Source organism: Oncorhynchus mykiss, chromosome 11 (assembly GCF_057628025.1).
Source record: "Oncorhynchus mykiss isolate SJ-2025 chromosome 11, ASM5762802v1, whole genome shotgun sequence".
In the NCBI taxonomy this organism is placed as follows: Eukaryota; Metazoa; Chordata; class Actinopteri; order Salmoniformes; family Salmonidae; genus Oncorhynchus; species Oncorhynchus mykiss.
Genome location: NC_143032.1, coordinates 56,757,057 through 56,779,974, shown reverse-complemented (window position 1 = coordinate 56,779,974; position 22,918 = coordinate 56,757,057). Strand labels below are relative to the sequence as shown.

The 22,918-nt window shown below is 40.7% G+C and overlaps 1 protein-coding gene across 6 annotated transcripts in view; it reads left to right on the top strand.

Annotated features, from left to right (window-relative positions):
• Positions 1-805: 805 nt before the first annotated feature.
• LOC110535969 (pre-B-cell leukemia transcription factor 3) overlaps positions 806-22,918 on the top strand; it is a 75,034-nt gene continuing 52,921 nt past the window's right edge. For 3 of the 6 annotated variants that reach the window (XM_090189144.1, XM_021621397.3, XM_021621390.3), the window contains exons 1-2: positions 806-2,233; positions 2,985-3,058. In XM_090189144.1, coding sequence (XP_090045270.1) covers positions 2,040-2,233; positions 2,985-3,058 — 268 coding nt within the window. In that variant the 5' untranslated portion in view covers positions 806-2,039. The remainder of the gene's footprint in view (positions 2,234-2,984; positions 3,059-22,918) is intronic. The other 3 variants (XM_021621399.3, XM_021621398.3, XM_021621392.3) reach the window with 1 other exon arrangement.

Here is a 22,918-nt window from a genome sequence, read left to right as displayed (position 1 = left end):
GGCTCAAAAGCACCCCTAGAGGCAAAGATTATGTATAGCCTTTTTAATTTTGTCAATGTTATACTTACAATGAATTAAGATAACATTTAGTTATTATGTCTTGGTTCATATTGCACCACCACAGTTTGTGTGACCTACACCCTCACCAACATGGGGAGCTCTCCGACAAGTTTGCACAGAGATACTCTTCCCACACTTGCTATTCTAGAGTGCTTGCATGATGGTGACATTTCATTAAAACCTGTCTTATATGAATGGTGGGTATATAGATGATGATTAAATGTTGTTGCCCAAGAATTAGGAATTCGACTACTAGAATACTATTTAATAGGATCTCTATGGTTGCAGCCTTGCATCCAGCTCAACAACTTGTCTGCTGCCATAGCAACTGCAGGGGAGCGCTGAGCGGTGCTGCCTGCTTGTGCTATGGATGTCACCCGTAGCAACGACCAATCAGAAGTTTATATACTTTCAGAGATCTGTATATAATGAAGAGATGCTCATGTCTCTGCCCTAACAATTGGAGTAATTGTCCCAAATGCGACAAGCTTAGGTCCAAAATAAACCCATAGAAACGCATAAGGATTATTTCGGACAGATTTTAGGGAGAGTGAAACCTCTCGCTTCGCCTCTTCCTCTATGTCCTTTGTAGAAGTACATGAAGGGATGTGGTGGGTGGGCTTTCAGGACCATGCATCGGCCAGCAATAGGTCAGCCTGGTCGTCAGTCGCATTCAAACACAGCGTTGATTGGTCGATGAGGTTTACTTCCAATATTATAAACATGTCTACTGCTTGCCTACCCTATGAGGCAAGGCTTGGTAGGGACGACCATACATAGCATAGCCCTGAGAAGCGAAGAGTCAGTGCAATTCATTATCAGTTCTGTATCAAACTATATAAAACTCTGCTAAGCCTTTTATTTTGTGTGTTACACTCCAATTTTTTATTATGTGTGGAGAATGACAACATTTTGGTGCACGTGCACGGGTAAGGCATACGACAAGTGGGACTCCACCGTTATTTCATCATTATAATAACAATCTCAAGCACTGCTCTAGCATTTTATTTTCGGGGTTCCAGAGAGAAGTGACAAGAATATAGACCCCTCCTCTGAAGGGCGGAGCGTGCATTTTTATTCCGATTTAGTATTTTTTTGCTCTGACACGTCTGCACTGAGTGAGTGGCATTGGCACACTGTCAATCGCTCACTACCGCTGCCATCAAACAACATAAAGCACACAGGCAGAGGCTCGGGCTCATAAATTTCAGCAGGCAGATATTTTTGCGCATCGCTTTAAAGCGTGTAGCCTAATTAATTTCTCGCTGTTATTTTTTCTATAATTTTTCCACTAACGCTATTAACTTTTTCTACATTTCATATTTTTATTTTTGCATTTGGCTACCAATGCCGCTAATGATTTATTTAATTTGCAGTTATCTTGGAAATAATTGCTATACATTTACAGGTAGAAGGTACTCATTTACTACCTAAGTGTTGTATTTTGTTTTTAATTGTTGTTGTTTTTTCATTCACTTGCTCATTGCTTTATTTCACTTTGGATATTTTTCGCGCTCACAATAATGTGGATTTGAACATTTACAAGAGGAATTGCAAGAGGAAACATAATCAAAAGAAGACCGCTAATAAATGAGAGATCAGCAAGGATCAGCAATACCCAACACGTCAAATCTAAAGAGAAAGACGAATTGACAAGAGGATACGAGGGACAGCGGCTGTCATTTTGACAAAGAAGTTTTGAAGAATTATAGCTTATGCATTTTCGGACACAAACATTCATAACTACACACACTTCGGACCGTAAATAAACACGATAATAAGAAAGTGATTACATGGACACGCGATATTGATACCATCACTGGTACTCACCTATTTATTTTTTCTTATCCGCGTAAGCGCAATATCACCAATATTCAGCTCCTTAACGCAACACATGTACTAGTAGTTTTTGTATGTGAGTTTTTCAAGCTAAATTTCCGTTTGTGTGGCTTAGTGCATTGATTCTGTTGCGGCTGACTATGGACGAACAAGCCCGGATCATGCAGGCTCTCGGCGGTGTCAGCTTGGCTGGCCACTCCGTACAAGGAGGCATGGGACTGCAGCCTCCACATGGACACGATGGGACAGATGATGGGCGAAAACAAGATATCGGTGACATTCTGCATCAAATAATGACCATAACTGACCAAAGTCTGGACGAGGCGCAAGCAAAGTTGGTTCATTTATATGTTTTCACTACAAAACACTTTACGCACCATTACGCACTATAGCTAATTAATGCCCATGTAATAACAGGTAGCTAGGCTATAAAATGCTGCTCCATACCTGAAACTCACGGACAATTAGTTGCAGGGACCAATGTATATTAAAAAGTGAACACCTGTCATCCAGTAATTCTAACAGTTTTGACACTTGCATCTTTGCCTAGTGTGGAGTCTACATACACTTTTAGGGGAAAGTGCAGGCTATATATTTCATTTACATATAATGTTGCGTATTGGTAGGCTGGGCTACTGTAAACATTGACTGATGCGTATTTGTAAAATAATGTGTTTCACAGGAACTCATGATATTTTAAAATAACGTTGGGTAATGTCCTAATTTAATTCCATAGCAAGTTATTTTCCATTAGTAACAATTTTGAATGTACACTCTTGAGTAGTTTCAATTGTGAATTTTCAACAAATAAACTTTTTTTAAACTAACTTTGAAGTCATACAGAATAGTTAGTATTTCAACAAACAATGCATCCATTGTCATTCGAGTTGACAAATAACTCTTTATGTTACAACTTTGAGATGCATGTCAACATTACCTACAGATCCTCCATGTGCAAAGTGAGCAAGACCTCGAAGTTATTGTAAAGAGCAAGGACATTATTCAGTAATTTCTTAAAAGTTTTAACAACTGTGGTGTTATAGTGACTATATTTCAATGTTGGTTCTTGTCTCAAACTGAAACAGGAAACATGGACTGAACTGCCACAGAATGAAACCTGCACTCTTCAGCGTCCTCTGCGAGATCAAAGAGAAAACTGGTAAGATTTCACATGCATTAAAGTGTAGGATTAAACAACACGAGGACTGTAATAATAGGAAACATTGCGGAACCTCAACGCATTTGCACACCGCCATCTTTATTTTCCTCTAGGCAGCCTTATCCGATGTTATCAAGCGGGAGACAGAATCAGCTCCGCAACGGAGCAAATTTGTAACGGGAAAATGTAGGCTATGGTTTCACCCGTTGAGAAGCATCCATACCCCACAAAAAAAATGTATTATGTGTTCTCACGTACAAATTGATAGTGGGTTGTTATTCGGTGGTTCCATTGCCGTGGCATGGACGAGCTGGCATCCTGCACATGTTTACGCTGTGCGTCACATTCTCCCGTTTCGCACAAATAAAGGACATTCACCGGCTTTGGTGTTTTTAGGCTACACCACACAGCGCCCATTATGTGAGCTGCATCTCAACTATGCGTCGTTGTGTTTTATTATCATTGAAAGTATAGCCTACAGTGATTAACCCTGTTTTCACTATTTAAATTAATCCGAAAATGTGTCAGTTACAATGTAATCTCCTGCATAATGAGGTTTTCTGACCACAGGATCACTATAGGACATTATTAGCGCCAGTCTATCTAACCGTTGTTGCCATCTGTAACGCACATACAGCATTCATTGGATCAATAAAGTCAGACGTTTCTAACGTGACAAGTTAAGTACAATGAAACGGTGTAAAGTATATATATAACAGCATTGTCTAGCCTAATAGAAAACAACACATAAAAATATTTGCCAGGCATTCGTGGACAGTCTTCAGAACCCGTCTCTGCACATCATTTGACTTTCCTAATACAAATGGGTAGCATTCAAATGAGTAATTGTATTAGGGTTAACACATTGTTAGAAAGTAGGACATGATTTAACATTTTAATTATTATGTTTAATTCATTTTAAGTATATATTTTTTTATATTACATTTGTTTGGTCATCTTAGTAGCCTTCTGTAAGATGATGTGTAAAACACGAAAGGGGAAACAAGCGCCCCCCAAACAACAACATTGTGTGTGTGTCCACTGTGTGAGTGAGTTTGTGCATGTGCAAGCGAGTGAGTGACAACTGTGGCACCATGCGACTTTAGGATCACCTTTTTCAAACTCTAACCATAACAAATCCACAAACGAATAGGTTGCTAATAGTGGGTTAACCTGTCTTGTGCACCTTTCTTGTGCGTTGCGATGCCATGCAATCCTGACGTCACAGCAAATGCAGCAAATCAAATATGATACACTGATAGCACAGTATTTTATCATAATGCGCCTTTTAATTTCTGTTGTTTACCCAAGGTCGAGTGGGCCTGTAGGTTTTGGTGAAAGGAGAATGCTCATAAGAAGCCACAAACACCACAGCCAATGATGTGATGCTTTTTTTTAGGACAGGTTGCCAGTCATTCCAAGTCCAGATGGATATCGTATGGACCTAATACAAATAATATAACATTTGGATATGACAAAAAAATACTTAAGGATTTTATGCCCACATTATTGGAGAAGGTCTTTTTCATGGATAGGATTCCTCTCCCAATTTTTATGAGCCAAAAGGAGGTTACTGCTAGTCAACTTCTCACATATAAACCTATTACAAAAATGTGTTTGCACTGCAATGTAAAACACAAATACAAGTTTTCAGTATTGTAGGTGTATATGAAACATATACAAAATATTGCAATTCATTATTATTGTGAAAGTGTGTGTGGCTTGTTTTTTTTTGGGCCAATACCCTATACAGTCTAATAGGCAGAGGTTCTTATTATCGCCCAAAATATTGAACTTTATTAAATACATTTAATATAAAATGTCCTTTTCATTTTAAAGATTTCAAGTTGTGGAAAGTTTTTTTTCAATCTGTTGCCAGGAGCATTATACTTACTCTTGCTAGTGAATATTTGCTATATTTGGTATATTTGATACCAATGGCAAAGTTAATGACTACAAGAGAAAATACATCAGATTACAAGAGTGATGTAAGCATTTGGCATTTTCCCCTACATGCCGGTCAGGTCTAAGTTTTGTATATTGGTGTCTGTAGAGAGAGAGAGAGAGTGATGACAGCTGTCAAATACACTCTTAAACCCATTTTAAAACATAGGAAAGTGGCCTATCATACAAAAAAACTTAAATGACATTCACTTGCTACTGCTTCAAAATAGTGATGGCTTGCCAGATTTGTGGCCTTTGTGGGGCTAATAATAAGCAGAAGTGACTTGGGGAAGACCATAAAACTTAATGAACTTCTTGGCCACGGGAGGTGTCCACAGGGGCAAGAGAAGGGCCCGCTTGGCTGCCTTGCCTACTTGAGGCATTCTTTATGCCTGTCGAAAAGGAAGAGGGAAAGCGAGCGAGCGATCGTGTAAGAAAGAGGGACAAAGTGATCACTGGATGGTTTAGCTCGATGTAATAGTGTGTGAGCGACTGTGCATACAGTATTGTGTATGCTTCTGTGTGTGCATCATAGATTAATCCATGCATCAATATAAACACACACACGATATGTATGTTTCCCTATACGCTTTCAGATCTAAACCCCACCTGTAGAACTCAAATCTCCATGGGCACATATTGGATTACTTTTTACATATTTATATTTCATATTACATTAAAGATCTAATTAAATATGCATGAGGAATAGGGTCTCCAAGTATGCAAATTATTTAAATGAGCTTGTTTACCAGCTCAGTTGTTGTAATCTTCTTTAATCCCTTTGATGGCCTTTGTTTCAATGTATTTTTCCACTAAACAATATTCTTCTGTACTACATTTTTTGAGCACTCAATTTAGAAATGGCTGTGTAATAATGCTTCTTCTGGTTGTACATTTTCTCTATCCCAGTCACTCTGATCAGTGTGTGTTTTGTGTGCCGTTTGGCATTTGGAAGTAGCTGTTAAGTTATTGTTTTTACTTTTATGAATTTAAATCCACTTTCTGTTTTGAATTGAGACGTGCCTCAAAATGCAGAGGTGTGTGTGTGTGTTTAGCTTCTTTGCAGTTTTGTCTACATCTTATATGTATGAAAACATTTGACAGGTGGACATTATTGATCTCATTGTAACCAGATACTCCAGTGCCTTCATTTGATTATAGTTTATCAATAGATACATAATGCAATTCAATGCAATTCAATGCAATTAGTTTGCTAAGATATTTTGTCGTAAATCAAAGGAAGAGAGCAATGTTCGGAAATATAAAATGCTCATTATTATTCTTGGATCACACTGTATCAAGCATAAATAAAAACAGGCTAAATCAAACCAGAAGTGTTTGTATTGTAGCCATGTAAACAATGACAGCAAACATACGTATTTACATCTGTTTAAAGAGTGAATGGATGATGTGTGTATCTGTCTTGAGTGTGTGTGTGTGTATCTGTCTTGAGTGTGTGTGTGTGTCTGTGTGAGTGTGTATCTGTGTGAGTGTGCGTGTGGTTAACATGTGGTTTGGAGTCACAGCCTCCCCCCTCTTAGCCATTGACAGAGCTCAGCTGGTCTGGTGGCCTTCTTGACCGGGTTGTTTTCCTTTCCCACTGTGGGCCATTCACATGCCCCTGTGAATCTTTGCCCCTTTCATGTCTGTTCAAGTGGCACACAATCCCAATGTCATTTAACCATGCAATGATCCCATCCGGTGAAAATCATTTCCAACCATGAATTTGACAGCAGTGCAACAAACAAACACGGCTTTAATTCTTTTATGTTTAAAGTATGTGCTTCAAAACTGAGCAGAAAATGTATTTTTGGGAGAAGAGTAGAGTAGTTGTATCAAGGCTCTCTTAAACAGCTCCAGTGGAAAAATGTGAAACGGTACCTGATATATATCTAGAATCTTTACATTAATATCCATGTTAGAAATACGACGGCCATTTCAACCTGTGTGGAGAATTAATGTATGTATGCCTCCCACTTAGAATCTCAGAAACTCACCAGGGACCTCGGTGCATGGCGTCAAGGGCGGGGGGTTAAGTTAAATCTATTTTTCCGCTTGGGTCAGTAGCCCGTGTTGTGTGGTTGGGAAAGAGAGAGGGATGCACTTGACTGGTAAACAGACAGATGGGTTTTGCAATGCAATGCTGTTTGTAGTGTTCGGAGGATTTTTGGCACTCTTATTGTAGACCTAGAGCAGATTTCCTCATTGCTAAGACCCTAGAAGTATTAATTCACTTTGATATGCTAATTAGAGGGCATTATGGAAGAAATGAGATTAAGTGGCAGCATGAAGTCATTTACTTGTCAGTAAATTGAGTGTTTTTAGCAGGAGGGGTTTGTTTTTTCACTTTCTCTTGGTTTTGCATTTCAATGAGCTGAATGTGAGATATTGCTAAAACTGCTAGAATTCTGTGCCCTTTTTCCCGTTTAGTTTTTCCTCTCTCGTCATGTTTGACACTAGCAATCTGCAAAAGATCACACGGGTTTGTTCTTCGACATTACTTTTTTCCACACCTCTTCTGAATTGTGCCCAGCATGTCAGGGGCAGAAAAAGAAAAGTAAACTCTAAAAAGATAAGTATGCTGTCATTTCTTTCTGCCATAGCTTGAGGAAGAACTACGGTGCATTGTGGAGGGAGATCTCAGTGCTAATCAGATGTGCTGGGTTTGTTTTCTCTTGCTCTCCTTTCCCCTCTCTCTCGCCCTGGAAGAGAGGCTTTCAGCAGCAGCGGGAGCAGCAAGAATAACAACGGTGAAAGATTACCTCCATATGGTATTTCTGACCAGGAAAGGAGAGGTTCTGCAGCAGGACTCCTCTTTGATGTGAGGTTTAATCAATAGAAAGAGATTACAGAAAACTATTACAATCTAAACCACAGCGCGCCACTGAGAGGCTTAGTCCTCTTCACAGCTCTCTCAGCTGCACTGCACTCCTCCTGGCTGCTTATTGACCTGTTGTTTTCTTGACCTTTGACTCATCAAGTTCAGAAACGGGAGGTCTGGAGAGGTAAGAGAGTGCAGGAGGCTCAGGCTGATAGATACCCAGATCCAGTGTGTAGAGCAGAGGATTAGAGAGACTAGCTACAGACTAGGGGAATGTCAGCATTGTGTTGGACAGCATTATGTTAGCCTCCTCACATTACTGAACACACTGCTGAACATGCTACAAAATGTGTCTGTTCATCTATGTGCACGCTGTGGTTATGAACACTGGACTGGCTGAATTAATTTCAGAGTGAGGTTGTAATTAACCACATGCAAGGCTGAGTAAAAGCATTACCTTGCGTAAATATTGTTAGGTTTTAGGGGTAAGCATTTCTCAAACCTTTAGGGAACATTAATTTCAAGGCTCTCTGACAGAGTTAATGAGCCACCTTAATCTAGTTTGGTGTTAATTTTACATCCCATTATTATTATTATTATTAGTATTAGTATTAGTAGTAGTAGTATTTTTATTAGTATTATTAGTATTTGTGTTAGTATTATTATTACATTGAGAAAACAATCTAAGTTAATGATATCAGTATCCTTACCGTGGCCCAAGATCAAAAGTAAATATTTGTCAAGACTGCCTTGTTCTTTACCATTTATTTTTTTTATAGTGTTGATTTGCGCACAATACCAGAGTCAATGTATGCCGGGGAACAGAAAGCTATTCAGCAGACAGACAATTGACTTTGGCTGCTTTTTGTTTGAGAGTGCCTCAGTGATGTGGCTGCAGTGACTAGATAGCGCTCGGCAGAATGGTTCTCTCACAGCTGGGTTCCTGGCCGTCTCAATGGCAGGGCCACTTGTGCTTCCTCTGCATCGGGCAGCGGGCAGGGGATTGGGAAGATGGGGCTGTTATCTAAGCAGCTCCCAAATTCCCTCCTTTCTCCTAACAACAGAGAAAAAAGAGCAAGCATATGACAAAGAGAGAATGGAGAAAAAGTAGGGTGCTAATCAGTATCTATAGGGAGGGAAAATCTGTAATCTCATGCTTTCACATGCTCTGAGTATTTGTTGTATTTTGTTATCCTGACTCCTACAGTATATAGCAGCACCGGAATCTGATTCTGATCTGAACGAGGCGCTTTTGAACGATAATCCGCTGGTGCTGATGTCCTTCCATCTGTACAAACGCAGAACCTTGCACTTGCCTCTCTCGCTCCCATTTCTATAGCTGGAAGCGTTTTCTGTGGGCTCCTATGTGAACAACAGCCGATAATTGTTTTTCCACATACGTTATGCAAATTAGTCTTTATGGCAACTGGCATAAGAATTAGCATCCTCCAACAATATTTTAGTAGGTTAATTGCGAAATTTCGAAATTGTACATCTGCGTTGTTAATTAGGCATGACAGAGGTGGTGAAATAGCTATCTTCAGGCGGTGGCAGCCAGGAAAGGCTGCTTGGGATGCAAAAGGGAAGGATTGATTGAAATTGAGGGGTTACAGCTGTAGGAGTATGGCTGTCAAGGAATACTTCTTTGTGTCTGCCACACGTTTATTTCACACGGTTGACATCGGTAAAGCTTGGAGCATCATGGCCCTTGCTTGCTTTCTGTGCACTCGCCATTATCCTCAATGTTCTGGTGCCTCTCTCTGCTAACCAAACAGAGTATCCCACCTGAACCAACATGCTGCTGAAGCGTGATGAATAATAGAAAAGAAAATTAGAATAAATCTCTCAGATCCTCCTCAGCATTGTTCGTCCTCCATCAGGCAGAAAGGCTCCTCCCACATTGACCCAGTCTGGGTATCAATGACATTGTCTTATATTTGCTAATCTCATTTAATAAATGTGGTCCCTGCACCCCCACCCCCAACTCTTTAGATGAGCTCATGTTTCATTTAAGTACCTTCTATCTCAGATCCCTCGGTTTGCTCCATTCTTTGTTATTCAAGAAAACACAGTGAATATGAACATATAGAATATGAACTCATAGCCAGAATTCTGGTATTGTAATTTCATTGGAGTTGATCAATTCAGTTGGCTTAAAAAAATATATATAAAAAATAAATGGGAATATGTTTGTTTTACGTGTGAGTTACTCGAGATGTTCAATCCCTTGTGATCGTTGCGTAGCCAAGCCTTCCTCTCCAGGGGCCAGAGGTCATAATGTTTCCCCCTGTGGGCTACATGGTGCCCTTATGTTGATGGAGGAACTGAAATGTTGTAGATGTTTTAGGGGCACAGCAACATGGAGGAGGTAGCTTGTTCTCTATCGGGGCCCCGGCATCTGTTAGCATGGCATCTCCTCTAATATATTGCCGTGGCTGCGCGCTCTACAGACCAGAAAGAGGCCGTCTGATGAATTCGATATCACCTTTGACTCGGCAGCTATTCTTTGCAGGTTAACCAAATTGTGCTCAGTATTGAAACATTACATTTTCATTTAAAGTGAATGTTCCACCAGCCACGCTGTTTTCAATATTTTATACTTTTCCCCTGACATGTGTATATGAAATAAGTACAATTTGTGATGTGTTATCATCAATAATTTTGTCAGCAGGCGTAAAAGCTTAAAAAGCCATCCACCCACCACAGTGTTTATGTCTACAGCAAAATGTAAAATGACCATTTACCCATGCAGACCTCGCTTGATGGTTCCTTTCAGATATAGATTTGACAGCGAGTATGTCTGTTAAATCAATTCGTTTCATGTTTACTTAATGACATTTTCTCAATTATACATTGCTAGATTTGTGTCGGTAATATTCAGTTCAAGCTTAAAAGGGACTAGTCTGAAAGTGTCTTATGGTGCGATAAGTGATATTGATTCAGTAAGAGCTGATCACAGATCAGGTCAGGTAACAGAGACACTGGACCATGGGGAAGACTGTTACACAGTTATAACAATGATACAACTAAAGGTTTGGTTACCGGATGTTTCCTATAGAGTTTCTTTATCTGAGCCCAATCTTGGTCTTAATGTTTTAACGCAGCATCGTTAGATGGTGGAGCTATATTGCCATATAGCAGTTATTAGTGTAAAGAGGGTCAGATGGAGAGACTGGTCTGCTGTCAGTAATGATACTGCTATTTATAGGTCCCCATTTCATTAGCTCCAGTGTTTCAGGGAAGAGATTTTCTCATGGGGCAATAGATGCCTGATGTTAATTTACTCTCCATACACATTACATGTGGACAACCAACATGCTACAATGGTTTTTAGTACAGAGGTGCACCGCTGCTGTTCACAGGAAATATATTTTGATGATGCTATTTGTTTTGGGGTTTATCTATTTTATGATTGGCCGTTTGTTTTCTTCGTTATACGCTGAATATAATATTATCCATGTAATACAGTAACATGTATAGGGAATGGAACTCTTACAGGTGATCAGTTTCTCTCTCAGAGAAGTGTTGGCATTTTCAGATGTAGGCTATTAGATTTACAGATTTTATTTGAGCATTTAGAACAGTACAACATTGCAAGGCTGCTACCGTGTTCAAATCGTTATCAGTGTTATCACACACATGCTCTACTATGTCGAATAACAACGCGTGACTGTAGTCCGTTTTCTCCCTTGCTGTACCATATGTATCTTCCCAAAAGGTGTTTTCTAAAGTTCTATCCTTATTTGTTCAGCTGAAATGAAGACTCTTTTCCATTGTTCCACAAGCCATTGTTCCACATGTTTCACACATTAGAATGATATATTGAAGGCCAAAATGGGAAAAAGACTGCAATGCAATGAAAATTTAATCAGCGTCTTCTGCTGCTGCTTTAATAAGGCAAATAATTCTTATGGCTGCTGTGTTAAGATTTCTAATATTTAATTCATAACAAACCTTGCATTATTCTGCTGCTGCCCTAACAAGCCCCACTCTGCTGCCTGCCAAAAGGCAGCCATAAAAATGTAAAAGCAGATGTAAATGTCTAACGACAACTGGATGAGCAGCTTTGAAGTCATCAATAAATACTATACTGCCTTAACGTTATACTATTCAAATGGGGCAGAGAGTGTCTATTTTTACTCAACATTAAGATAATGATAGAAAAAGTGAAAATATATATTGAAGGTCAGATGAAAACAATGACACCATGATGGGGCTGTATTTGTTTTAAAGGCAAGATATTGGTTCCTGGTGTTGAACACACAGAGAAACCTTCTATTATTGAGTGATCCAGATTTACTATCTCTACTCCTAGAACAATACACAAGGGACTGAAATCCCCTTCCTCTTCTCGCGTCATATTAACTCAAGCAAGGGTTGGTGAATGTATAAGCCTACTCTAAATGTATCTTTCTTTTTCTTCACCTAAGCCCTTGAAGTTCATTTTTGTGGGCTGAAGCAATGGAAAGATGGCAAGTGGCCAACGACTAGGTTCTGGCTCATGTTACAGTGAAACGGCGGGTCCTGTTTTCGTCTCTTGGTGAAATGGCTTAATTGGTGTCAGAGCCCCAGGGATAAAGGCCTCTTGCTCTGAAACATAGCCACACCGGGCCTGTATTCCCTCAGCCAGGACGAGCGGGTAACGCCTGGTGGTGAATGAGGACTGAGCCGTGCCATAACAATACGCAATGATGTTTGGGATGACAGAAATTAATACGCTCTTGCTCCCAGAAAGCCATGATTAATGACGGCGAGCAGGGGAACGCTGTCCCTCCTTTTACTCCACATTGACGGGCATTGAAAAGCGAAAAAGGCTGGCTTCTCTTCCCTTTAGAAAGTGGAGGTCACCCAGAGTACATTACTGCTATTTTTCTCTCCCTTTTTTTCCGGTGGGAGATTGGATGGTTCCTCCTAATGAATTTAGGATGGGTCCGCTCCCCAGATTTGTGAGCTGGTATCCTGTCCACTAGCATGCTGTTGGGAGTACTCAGTCTTTCCTGGAGTTATGGCTGTTAGGAAGTACATGGGAAAGGAAAAGCACCTACTGATATATGGAATTACTTATATTACAACATAACAGGTATTGACTGATGTTTGCTTGATTTGTTTAACAGCCGTCCCTAATATCTTCACTACATGTCTATAGATATTACAACACAGTTAATGGCATGTTGGCAACCTAGATCCATGTATCAATATGATCGATCATGTCTGCACACTTGGAAAAGGACAGCAAACAAAAATAAGGTATATTCGATGTTGTAAAGAAAGGATGATGACAATGTGCTTTTTCATAGTAAGTGTGTTTTGGGATATTAACAACAGTCGTTTAATTGAACATCTTAAACATTGAGGATTTTCTGAAAGTGAAAGATTCGGGAGCCCATGTGTGAACACACTGAGCTGATGTGCAGTAGCCATGATATGAGTGTCTGTTGTGTCCTAGCAGCAGACACATTAATATTTAATCCTGTGTGCCACAGACATCCCCAGAGCATTCTGTTCAGGCCTTACTTTCACTAATGTCTTTTCCACCTTCCCAGGTATTTCATTTCTACGTAATGGAGAATTAAAGCATGCATTAGGATGATACCAGGCACCTTGTAAGGGATTTCTAAGGGCATTTCTCTCTGCACATTGCAGTGAAAATTCTAAAAGCAAGTTTTGCCAATGGACATTCTGCTGACACAGTGTATTTCCCTCACTCCTGCTTCTCAAATAAGCACTAGCTCTGTCAGAATGATTGATACATATTTAGGTAGCACTTTCTTTCTCGTAGCACTGTGGAAGGTAGGAGTGTATGCGAGCAGCAGAGAAGTCAAAGTTTTAAACAGTGAATCAGTAAGCCTCATAAGGGCCTCTCTCTGCTCTCAGACGGGTGCGTAGGAAGACAATGTCAGCTTTGATTTGGCTTGTCAGTGATTTGAATAGTTACTATCTCACCATTCGTCATTTCAATTGTTTCCTGTGTATGAAGGCTCAAAGCTCCCATCAACAAAATCTCACAAAGTCACTGAATCAGCATAGTTACAAGGGTTTGTTTACTATTTAAACCTCTACAGTTTTACTACGTATAGTAAGTTGTGTCAGTCTGTACTGTATATGTAATGCCCTCAATTTGCTTTCGGTCTTTTAATACAATTATGCAAAGTGATAGGCTTCCCATGCAAATGTGCACATAGCTGGGTTAGAACAGAAGGCGTGGTTACCCACATTCTCTAAATAATGAAAAATATCCCCTAACGTAGTGTGTGTATGTGTGTTTTTGTGTGGGTCGGCCGACCCGTCAGGTCCTGGAGTGAAGGCTGGGTGCGAGGGCGCCTGGTACCTCCGTCTGTAAGTATGCCGAGCACGGTCTGGCCTCTCCCGGGTGCTGATGGAGAGCATGGAGTGGAAGAGTTAATTTATTTAATGACTGAGTGTCTTTTATCTCCCGAGCCCTGATTAGAATCCATGCTTGATGAGGGAAGGGATAGAGTGGTGTGCACCAGCCTCACGCACTTAGACCCACGGACTCCGATTCCTCCATCCTTTCTCCTCCCCACCTCCACTCTATCCGTCTCCTCCGCTTCCTCCAGTAAAGATCAGAAACTAGGGTTAAGGAAAAATCATGCTATAGAGTCAGATATTTTACAATTATTATCTGAATACCTTTGATAATTGTGTAGCCTACCTTGTATATGATTTAGCATGGTGAGCTAAAGGGAGCGATCCTGGGAAATCTGAGTGAGGAGTAACGTTACATTGTAATTGTGATTAGTTGTGTGTGGCATGGGGCGTGATACAGATGAAGGGCTGTGGAGCTAGCTGTATGAACGTGGGAAAGCCAAACAGTGTGTGTCACTTTGGCAGCAGTGGCTGTCAGCAGTGGGGAGCTGCTGTTGTAAAAACCATGACCTCGCTCTCTGCCAGCATGCCTCTTGTGGAGCCAAAGCACTGCCCTGCAGATCTGGGCCAGTTGTGGGACGGAATGCAAAAAACACAGAGGACAGTGGAAATAAGTTCTAAAAACCTAATTGTGAACGGGTGGAAGTAATGACATACTTCTCTGAGCTATCATGACCAGAGAGGTGAGAGAGAGTGGGAGAGAGGTGAGAGAGAGGGGGAGAGAGGTGAGAGAGAGGGGGAGAGAAGTGGCGCAGAGGGAGAAAATACTCCCTGCTTCTAACATTTCCATAAGCCATCATCAGTAATGCAACAGCAACCTCACAAACCAGAAATGATTTCTTCAGGCATTTCTGTCAAGTCTTATTCAAATAACACCAGCCTCACATTTGAATAACAGGCGACATTTTGAATTAATTAATCAGACAAGATAGTCTAGGCCTCTTCTCATTAGTCTACGGGTCAGGCTGGGGAAGATATATGCGCTGGAGATGATATACTTCTCTTTAATAGTGATTTATGGAGATTTTGGATTGCGCTCGATTTGTCAAAGGGCCTGGTAGCAGAAGAAAATAGGACAGTACATATTTCATTACCTAATCCTTGATTGATTCCATGATGCTAAAAGATATAATGCTTTTGTTTAGATGCATGGAAATCTCTTGTTGAGGCTGCAACCCAACATCGAGAGCAGAAACACAAACACACGCACACACGCACACACACACACACACACACACACACACACACACACACACACACACACACACACACACACACACACACACACACACACACACACACACACACACACTCTCTCATTTTAATCTCCTCATAGACCTTTCCCATTTTACTTTTCCTATGCAATTAAGCGAGGGCTGTAAATTATAACTGTGCAGTACTTTAATTATCACAGTGTAAAAATAGAGTTCCTATCTTTGAGAGGATTTCATTAACTTACTGATTATCCTGTGTGTGCTAAATTTGTTCTTCCAGAATAATACGAGGAATTGTATTTACATTATGTAGTCGGTATGTAGTAGGTATGTACTGACACAGCCAGCCTTGGGCTATTCTGGCTAGTGAAATATAAGCACCTATTCTAAAATAGAGACAACATATTCATGTCAGTTCCCAAGTCAATAAGATTCTTGACATTTGCTGACAGCTTGGTGTTAAACTATTTTGGCTTTGAAGTTGTTTCCGTACTGTACTGTAATGTAATGTAAGTTTAATATTTAGTATAGGTGTGAATCCAATACATAACAGTTTTATGACATGCTCTCTTTCTTGTTATTTCCTGGCCACAACAACTTGATGTATTTCTTTCATTCATGAATATGTTTGTTATCCACCATGCAGCCAATTATGGTCAACCCACTCTTGTTTATTGCTCTTAGAAATGAGTGTTTGTGGTTGCAGATTGAAGTACAGCAATGCTTTAGCTGTCTGTATATGTCTGTGAGTGTGCGTGTGTGTTCCTGTTAGCTTGCTTTGGGCCGGTGGTATTAACACTGTGTGAGAGGATGAGGCTGCGGATGAGGCTGCGGTAGGATCTGTTCATAATTCTCTACTTGGGCATGACTTTGCAAGCGTGTAATTGGGCATAGGCCTAAACTTATCAGGGTAAAGGCTGTTTGTACAACCCGGAGGTGCAGAGAGACTGCTGATCTCCACCTGCTAGAACTCCTTAATAATACTGACTATTCAACAGCGACTGAGGTTATAACACACAAGCATTGTTATTGATTATTGTCTGATTGCCTTACATTGGTGGAATGTGTCAGTGTGTCTTTGACTCAGTTCATTTTGCACAAATCAGTCATTTTGGTGGTTTCGATGGTTGAATATAAGACATATCCATGAATAAGGAATAAAAAATGTGTCACCCCCTCACTGGCCATTTGGCTAATATGGCAGGACTTGTGACAGCACTATGTGTGTGTCAGAATGGTACGAGCTGTTGCCATTCTGGTGTGCGGGCAGCCAACACAATATGCACCACCGTTGTGACGAAACATTCAAATAAATTGCTGTCACCCTGCTGAAACACCAAGTGCAGAGATTTCCATCTGACGTGTGGAAGACCCAGACATGCAGTCGTGACAAGTAACGCTGGAGCACCTGTGAGAGACTGACGATAAAAATCAGGATATGCCTGATCCTCGGCATAACAATACCTACCATTACTTGATATTATTACTCTTCCTTAAGAGAGAGCTCAAGATGGAGAGATATTTGAAACGTGGCGGCGTTTTTAAAGCCTGGGTAATGAATACACGCCTGCTTTTTTATTTTTTATTTTACTGCACAATTCATTATACAGTAAAATGCAGGACTGCTGATATTGAACTGTCAATTCTTTTTGCATTATAAATACATTTAAACTCCCCTTTCTGAAAGAAGAGTATGTTCTTTGAATAGCAAAATTGGGAACGATAGGTTTACTTTTTGCACAATTCTGATTGTGATTTCTAAACATGATGATGTTTCACCCATAGGCCTCCAGTGCTTTAACATTTACACTGCAACATTTTAGTCAACTTTAGAATGAGAAAAAGCTCTGCTGAAAACCAGAGGACACATTGTAAAATCTGCGATCCATTCTCCACTGCATTGTTATATTCTACCTTATAGGTTGTTAATGAGGAATAGGCCCTCATTATGAGTTTAAGGATGAGAGAGGAAAGCTTTTAATTAATGATATGTAAATGGTTCTGAATTGATTATGTTAGAATATCAAGAGAGATGGGTAGAAGCTGTGGTGTAATATATTTTAATTAAGAATTAATTAAAAATGATGGCAATTTTATAGAGCCTCACAGAAAATAGTGGAATTTACTCTCTGTCAGAAGTAAATTAGCCTTTGATTAAATAAACGAGCACATACTGTATTTATAGAAGAGTTATTTTTAAACTTTGCCAGGAAGAATGACACAGTTTTCCAAAAATAATTAGCACTATGTCAGTGGTCGACCAATAACTGAGTTTGCCGTGGGTTAATTGTGATTTATCCCAATTATAATGTATTAGATTTCCTTGATTTGTGTCAGCTGAAGTTTATGGATCAATAAAGCTGTATTTCATTGAATGTACTTAGTGCCTGAAATTAGATTGGACATAATGAAAGCAATTGAAGTGCATAGAACTGCATCACACAAAACATTGTATATTTATTACATACTGTATATGTATATACTTATCAAATATGACAAGTCAATTGTAAACCACAAAGATATCAATACATTTTTTGAAGTATCATACAATTTCTCAAAAAAGATTAGTTGTGACTAGTGTGAGACCCTAGTTAACCTGTATAATAGTGATCTATTCTTTGGAGAAAAAAAAAATATATATTTGAGACATTAGGTGCACTAATCGTGTGCAGTAGTTTATCAAGGCAGCACAGGCCTTTGTTCTCTGCTAATACTAGCATGCGTGCTCTTTGCAAAACTCTGCGATCAATGGCAGGGATGCTGGTATCACAGCACTCAGAGAAGGCATAGCTCGGGGGAGGGGAGGGTGTGTGTGTGTGTGTGTGTGTGGGGGGGGGGGGTCCCTGGTGGTTCATTTTGATTGGAGCACAGAGTTTTGTGTTGAAAGGCCAGGGAGAGACAGGCTGTTGGAACCAAATCCCCCTGGATCAGTTAGAGCTTTGCAACAAAAACACCTTGATATTCCGAGGGAACATTTTGCTTTGGAAAATAATGAATTTAAATGAATGAGCTATTTAAAAACTGAAAAAATAAACAATGAAATGGCTATAAACGACGCGTATGTGTGTGTGTTTACAATGTATGAATGTGTGTCCTGTGTAGTGTATTGGGTGGATTCGTTAAATATACAATACTTATGTAGAACTGTACCACAATATTTTATAGTGTATAGTCTAGTATAGAGTATTGATTTGTTATTATCAGTTTTCTATTGAACGTATGTCAACAGTACTGTATTCAAAGGTCACATACATTATGGATGTTGAGATGAACCAGGCTGTTAGCTGAGTAGTGCTGTGAAGAAGCAGAGAGACAGAGAGAGAGAGCAGAGGGGAGAGGGGTTTGTGAGAGGAGAAGATGAGGGCTTTGATGGGGTAATGAACCAGTTGTGGGAGGCAGTGTGGACATGGTGGCTGAGAGGAGATGGGGTATCAGTCCTACTCCCCCCCCCCCCCCCCCCTCCCCCAAACACACACGCACACCAATGGCTGGCCAAGCCTCCCTCTTCTCTGACACCTGCAACCAGTTGCAATACATCACTGTCAGGATTGCTTTCCCCACCCATCTGCATTTGCACGTTAGTTACCCATGGAGGCCCTCATCAAAAAAGTTGAGCAGTCCTGACACAAGCTCCCTGGTGGGAACACGGAAGGTGAGGCAATGTTGGGAGGTGCCATGGCGGGTGTCACTGCTGGCTGCACTCTCTCCCAACACAAACCTGATTAATACTGAAGGCAAAAATGGATTGTTAGCTCATTGGCTGTAAATGCTCAGATATCACACCAATCACTTCCTAAGTTAAATATTGAACACATCACATGCAAATCTTGGCTTTGGTTCTTGAGAGCTGATATAAGCACACATTAAGAAAAATATATTACATCACACTTCCATAGCATATTTCCATTACAACGTCACGCCAGCGGTTATCATAAATGGAGTATAACACTGAAATAGTCTGAGTCTGAGGTAATCTAGGTTGAAGTTCAGAGTCATTGATCGTCAATGAATGGCTCCTGTATCATCTGCAAGGTTGTCAATCAAATTGGTTGTGTGTCTGGTCATTGAGGAGGAAGTGAATGCATGGTGCCTCCAGTGTGTGTGAGCTCACTGTGGCGTGGGGGGGGGGGGGGGGGGGGGGGGTAGTAGTCATCTGACAGTGCCACTGTTAGCTAGCGGTCAGTGAGTGGAGCGGTGGCTCCGGCCACGATGGCGGGGGGTCAGCATCTGAACTCACTGATGGGAGCCAGAACATGAAACAATGCCGGGGGAACGTCTGGTGGGCGAGCAGCACAGAATTACAAGCGAGGGAGCGGGCCTGCTGAGGCAATTACGGCTTAATGGGGTCATTTGGAAGGCAATTGCCAGGGGTTAATGTAGTATGGAGAGATGAGGTGAGATTGAAGTGAAATTTGGGGCTAGTAAATGTGTTCAAATGAAAAGGGAGCGAGCAGACATGTTGTGCATCGACGAGTTGGGAGGTTGGATGGGGGAACGAGAGCACGGGCACTCCCAGCAACACATATGGACACATGGCTCTATCTTTCACACTCATGCACACACACACCATATGCCCTGGAAGCACTACCTCTCTCCCTACTGGAGGTCTTCTTCTCTTTCTCCTCTCTGTCTCTTCTGTCTGCCCCTCTGTTCTTTCCATGGCCTCTCCTTGTTGGCTGCTCTCTGAACAAGGGCTGCAGTGTTTCACCCTTGCTGATGACAAGGAAGTCTACAAGAAAGTGTTATTTTACAGACGTGTCAGCACTTGTGATATTATTTCTTGTGTCATAAAGCAGGGTTTACCAGTAATCTACCAGAATTTTGGTATCTTTCAAGGATTTTATGTAATCTATCACAAGACATCTAGTGGTCGTTTTGGGTACTTCAAATTATCACAGGTGTCTGTAATAATCTCTGACCCTCTATGTGTCTTTATCACATGTTAAAATATATGAAATAATTAAATACGATGATTTTCAAAATAAAACATTTAATGAAAAATCTGTAAAACATTATCCTAAATATAAACCATCAACCTAGTGAATAGCACTGGTGTTTAATGTGAGCTGGTGCCAGTTAGAAGAGTTGCAGAGTTAATTGAAAAATTGTCATTGTTGATGAGATTTTTTTGTTTTTTACATTAATGAGGCTATTTTCTCTTTAATCATTTCCCCTAGAAACTCAGGGAAAATATGGAGACCAATATTTATATTCAAGTATAAATTACCCAAGTTACACTAGATACCATAGATTTTCTGTTAATTACCAAAATTACTGAAGATTCCGGTAACTTTGGTAAACTACCAGTAGCTTAGCAACCCTAGACATAAGTGAGAATACTAACAGTTAGGATGATCATAACATATCAGTTTGATGAATTCTGGGTGGTGTAGGATAGGGAGGTCCTCAGTTAGAGACAGGTCAAGCCCTCCTATCAGTTATGATAGAGTGGTAAACATGTTAGAAATTGTAGGAGAGGCACCTCAATGGATGGGGATAAAGAAGGTAATTATGCGTTTTTACGTTGTCCAGTTCATTACGTTAATTGCCAAACAGAATCCTGGTTTGGAAGGGTGCACTGGAGCTTTGGGAACAGATCTTTGCCAGGGCCCCTGGCTTTAGCCCCTGATCCCCTAGCCTGATCTGCAGCAGGCAGCCCAATCCTGCTAACGCTAAACTTTGATCAAAGCCAAACTTCCTTAAGGTCAGCCATGTGAATTCCCCTGGAGCCACTGTGTGCGCTGAAGCGGACTGCAGTATAGGAGGTTGTAGAGCACTGGGTGCCTTGCTGCTGCTGCCTGGGACCGTGCTGGATCACTGGCCAGCAATAGCATTATCATCAGCCATTTCAAGTCTTCAGCGTTTTTACACGATTATGCTCAACACTGGAACTTAACATCATCCATGGGTGAAGATTCCTAGAGCAGTCTCTCTCCCTCTCTCTCTCTGCATCCCCCATTCTCTCTTGCTCTCGCTCTCCGTTCACCCTTTCTCTCTCACACACTGTCCTGCCATCTCTGTGAAGTCAGCGCCTCCCCTCCCTTCCCCTTCCCCTCTACACATAGTTTTGGCCAGGAGCCGGCCACTTCACTGAGGCACATTTTCCCAGGCTCCCAGAAGGCTATTTTACTAGGATTCCCATTAGGTCTTAACCCATTACCAACGTTCCAAATACAGAATTATTTACTTTATATGCTAATACATTTATTTCACATGGCTTGCTCAATGCTCATGAACACCAGAATTCCACATCAATGTCTTACTCGTTTCTTCTGTATAGACTTCATGATTTTCTGTTGAAGTTATGTGACATTTGAAATACAGTACCAGTCAAAAGTTTCTTGTCCCAAGCAAGTCTCTTCTTGTTATTGGTGTTCTTTAGTAATGGTTCTTCTGAGCAGTTGATGTTGAGATGTGTCTGTTACTTGATCCCTGTGAAGCATTTATTTGGGCTGCAATTTCTGATGCTGGTAACTCTAATAAACTTATCCTCTGCAGCAGAGGTAACACTGGGTGTTCCTTTCCTGTGGCGGTCCTCATGAGAGCCAGTTTCATAGCGCTTGATGGTTTTTGCGACTGCACTTGAAGATACTTTCAAAATTCTAGAAATGTTCCTGATTAACTGACCTTCATGCCTTAAAGTAATGATGGACTATCATTTCTATTTGCTTATTTTAGCTGTTCTTGCCATAATATGGACTTGGTCTTTTACCGAATAGGGCTATCTTCTGTATTCCACCCTTACCTTGTCAAAACACAACTGATTGACTCAAATGCATTAAGAAGGAAAGAAATTCCACAAATTAACTTTGAACCAGGCACGCCTGTTAATTGAAATGCATTCCAGGTGACTAACTCATGAAGCTGGTTGAGAGAATGCCAAGAGTGTGCAAAGCTGTCATCAAGGCAAAGAATCTCAAATATAAAATACATTTTGGTTTGTTTAACACTTTTTTGGTTACGACATGATTTCATATGTGTTATTTCAACAATGTAGAAAATAGTAAAAATAAAGAAAAACCATTGAATGAGTAGGTGTGTCCAAACTTTTGACTGGCACTGTACATATTTACATGATTTTTCAGTATGACAGAATTTGCACTCAAATGCCTGCAGCCTTTATTTGTGTATAGTTGAATTGTTATTGGAATACTGTACATAGCGCTCTGTTGTCTGGTCTGGTCAAACTGTATCCTCTCAACCATAGCACAGCCCCATGTGGAGTAAGGATTGTGTCAGTGCCATGGGGAGTACTAGTATGATGCAGCTACAGTATGTTGTCATTTCAGAGTGACAAATACACACTGGCAGAACATCAGAATGGGGGAATGGAATGGTGTCACTGACAAAGTGCCCTGACCTCTTGGGCCCCTGGCCTCCAGAGGACCCGGCACTGATTTACCTCAGGTCAGCAGTGGTGTGAATATGGTGCTCCCCCATGGAGAGCAGCTCATCCCATCGCAGTTCAGACTCCACTGGTGGAGAGGACAGGCG